Raw genomic sequence first — 3,731 nt, 5'->3', positions numbered from 1 at the left:
TGCAGGAAGAGTTAGCCAAGCTCTTCCTGCAACAGAAGCTCCCTGGTGTTGAACCTTAATAATATATATTGAAGTCAAAACTACAACTAGTGAATGAAAATCACACATGGTTTATAGAGTTCAGGAGTTCTTCAGGACACTTCTTTGGATCACCCTAAAATTTATGGTAGTGTTTTTTCCAATGGAAACAACATATCATTGTTGGTTTTGTATCACAACAAGCATCCTAAATCAAAATTATGAATGAGTCTACTTTTTTGGGGAAAGGTTTGGGCATCGAACAATAAAAGGAATGATGTTTTTAACGATGTAGGTGGAGCAGCACCTATAAATCTAAATAGTAAATGCTGTTACAAAAACTGTATTTAGTTGGAGTGTATTAAATTTAACAGAGTAGGTAGAACAACACCTTAACATTTTAAATGTTCACACTGTGATATTTATGTACAGATGTTTGATTACTGCTAAGCAATTAAGCTAAGTTATTACTTTATGATTATATTTATTCTGATTAAATATGCATGTTTGAATGTCTGAGTATAGCTATGTTTATATGCATGCATTGCAATTGCTGTTGTTAACTTTTTGTGTAGCAGAAAATAACTTCACTGTAAAATAAATATCATAGGTAATTAAAGCTTCATGAAACAGGCTCACCACCGTGCTAATCTGTTCTGCTTTCCCCAGATAGAAAACCTTAAATGCAAATGTTAAATATACAAAATGTATAACCACACCATATACTATCCATTTTCAGCACAGAGCAACCTAAGATAATAAGTCCAAATTTACCCTAAGATCCAAATTTAAACCTTTATCAATCCCAACATTATTCCAAAGGCAAACCTAACTCAAAATCCAAATTCAAACCTGTAATTACCTCTAGGGAATCTGAAAAACCCAGAAAGTTCTGTCATCACCACAGTATAAGTGTATATATGTCTATACCCACAATTTTGTCTCTATCATTTCAGAAATTCTAATTATTTATGTCTTTTTTTCTCTTTTACAGAAAGGTCTTGGCTGTGATTCTTTTATTACAGTCATGGCACCAAAGAAGAAGAATGTTAAGAAAAACAAAGCAGACATTAACGAGATGACTATCATTGTAGAGGATAGTCCCCTCAGCAAACTCAATGGCATTAGTGGCTTCATAGATGGAGGAAATGGCTTCAGTTACATCTCGACTGAAGTTACTGACTCTTCTTATGGCACTAGTCTAATGGAAGGGCTCAGTAGAATGAGACAGGATAGTTTTCTTTGTGACCTAACTATTGGCACCAAAACCAAATCATTTATGGTTCACAAAGCTGTTATGGCATCATGCAGCGAATACTTCTATAACATTCTGAAGAAAGATCCTTCAACACAGAGAGTGGACCTCAATGATGTATCACCTTTAGGCTTGGCTACTGTAATAACATATGCTTATACAGGAAAGATTACCCTGTCTTTATACACCATAGGCAGCACCATATCTTCTGCAATTTATCTGGAAATCAATACTCTAGTAAATATGTGCTGTGATTTTCTGATGCAAGAAATCAATGTGGAGAACTGCATGTATGTGGCTAACATTGCAGAAACCTATGGACTCAAGAGTACCAAAGAAGCTGCACAGAAATACATTCGAGGCAACTTCATTGAATTCTCAGAAACAGATCAATTCTTGAAGCTAACATTTGATCAAATTAATGAACTTCTCATAGATGATGACTTGCAGTTGCCATCTGAAATTGTTGCTTTCCAGATAGCAATGAAATGGTTAGACTTTGATGAAAAGAGAATAAAATATGCCTCTGGTCTCTTAAGCAACATTCGCTTTGGAACAATCTCAGCCCAAGATCTGGTCAACTATGTCCAGTCAGTGCCCAGAATGATGCAGGATGCAGAATGCCATAGGCTTTTGGTGGAGGCCATGAACTATCACCTTCTACCATATCACCAGAACACATTGCAGTCTAGAAGAACAAAGATCCGTGGAGGCTCAAGGGTCTTAGTTACTGTTGGGGGCCGCCCAGCATTGACTGAGAAATCCCTCAGTAGGGAGATCCTGTATAGAGACCCTGATAATGGCTGGAAAAGGCTTGCAGAGTTACCAGCTAAAAGTTTTAACCAATGTGTCACTGTCATGGATGGATTTCTTTACATTGCTGGTGGTGAAGATCAGAATGATGCCCGGAACCAGGCCAAGCATGCAGTCAGCAATTTTTGCAGGTATTGTATAGTACTATAAATGTAACTTACATTTCACACATTTGAAAGGAAATGGTAATACGTTATGTCTTTTTCAATCTAAAGTAAATCATTTGTGTGCAATAGCATTAAAGGTAAAATATACAAACAAGAAAAAAAAAATAGAAACAAAATCATCACCAGACTTTAGGACACATGTAAATGCAATCTTCATATTTAATAATGTAAAATTAGAATTTATTGTATTTTGCATAAACAGGTATCCTAATCATAATCAATAACTTCATTTTATGTAGTCTACTGGAAAATTAGCAGACAGCTTCCAGTTCCTATCAAGTTTAGCTGAAATCAACTACTCACCACAATTCCTATACATACTGTTCTTTATTATACAATGAATAACATAGAAGCTATTAATTTGACCCCAGGATGTACAATATAACCAATATCTCATGTACTATTCCAGAGTAACCACTGTATTAAGCAGATGTAAAGAAAAATGTTACACTTTAATTAAATGGGAGTACTTAATGTTTCATACTATATTTCTTTTAGATATGATCCTCGTTTCAACACATGGATACATCTTGCAAATATGATCCAGAAGCGTACCCACTTTAGCTTGAATGTATTCAATGGCCTCCTTTATGCAATTGGAGGTCGTAATTCTGAAGGGTGTTTAGCCTCTGTTGAGTGCTATGTTCCTTCAACTAATCAGTGGCAAATGAAAGCCCCACTGGAAGTAGCTAGGTGTTGTCATTCCAGCTCGGTAATTGATGGTAAGATCTTGGTTACAGGTGGATACATCAATAATGCATACTCTCGCTCTGTGTGTATGTATGACCCATCCAATGATAGCTGGCAAGATAAGGCAGGCCTCAGTACACCCAGAGGATGGCATTGTTCTGTATCACTTGGTGATAGAGTGTACGTGATGGGAGGCAGCCAACTTGGTGCGCGTGGTGAGAGAGTTGATGTACTTCCTGTTGAGTGTTACAACCCTCATACAGGTCAGTGGAGCTACGCCGCTCCTCTTCAGAATGGAGTAAGTACAGCAGGTGCCTCAACACTCAATGGGAAGATATACCTGGTGGGTGGCTGGAATGAAGTAGAAAAGAAATACAAGAAGTGCATTCAGTGCTACAATCCCGATTTGAATGAATGGACTGAAGAAGATGAGTTGCCTGAGGCTACAGTCGGAGTGTCTTGCTGTACAATTACAATGCCTAATTTTAAAACGCGGGAATCCAGAGCAAGCTCAGTGTCTTCTGTTCCAGTCAGTATATAAATGATGAGAATAAAAAAATATTAGCATCACTATAAAAAGAAACAAAAATCTACTTTTTAGGGCACAAAATAATTTTCCCAATAATTAAAATTGCTGTAATTATTCAATTTTTTTTGTTTCAGGAGAAACATTATGGAAAATCCTCTTTGTCTTATTTACTGCCAATTGTCAAACGAATGTAGCCATTTTGGCACGTAAAAATTTAAATTGTAGGTCAATGCAACCCAATGATTACAGTCCCAACAAA

General features: G+C 36.6%; 1 protein-coding gene across 1 annotated transcript; it reads left to right on the top strand.

Annotated features, from left to right (window-relative positions):
- The first annotated feature begins 1,045 nt into the window (after positions 1-1,045).
- LOC149302346 (kelch-like protein 31) lies at positions 1,046-3,484 on the top strand. Its single transcript, XM_089482662.1, has 2 exons — positions 1,046-2,217; positions 2,752-3,484. Exons 1-2 carry the CDS (start codon positions 1,046-1,048, stop codon positions 3,482-3,484), a joined length of 1,905 nt encoding a protein of 634 aa, XP_089338788.1.
- Positions 3,485-3,731: the final 247 nt, after the last annotated feature.

Source organism: Sceloporus occidentalis, unplaced genomic scaffold (assembly GCF_023333645.1).
Source record: "Sceloporus occidentalis isolate IW3139 unplaced genomic scaffold, rSceOcc1.0.p SCAF_19, whole genome shotgun sequence".
Lineage (NCBI taxonomy): Eukaryota > Metazoa > Chordata > Lepidosauria > Squamata > Phrynosomatidae > Sceloporus > Sceloporus occidentalis.
This window is presented reverse-complemented; position numbering and strand designations above follow the sequence as displayed.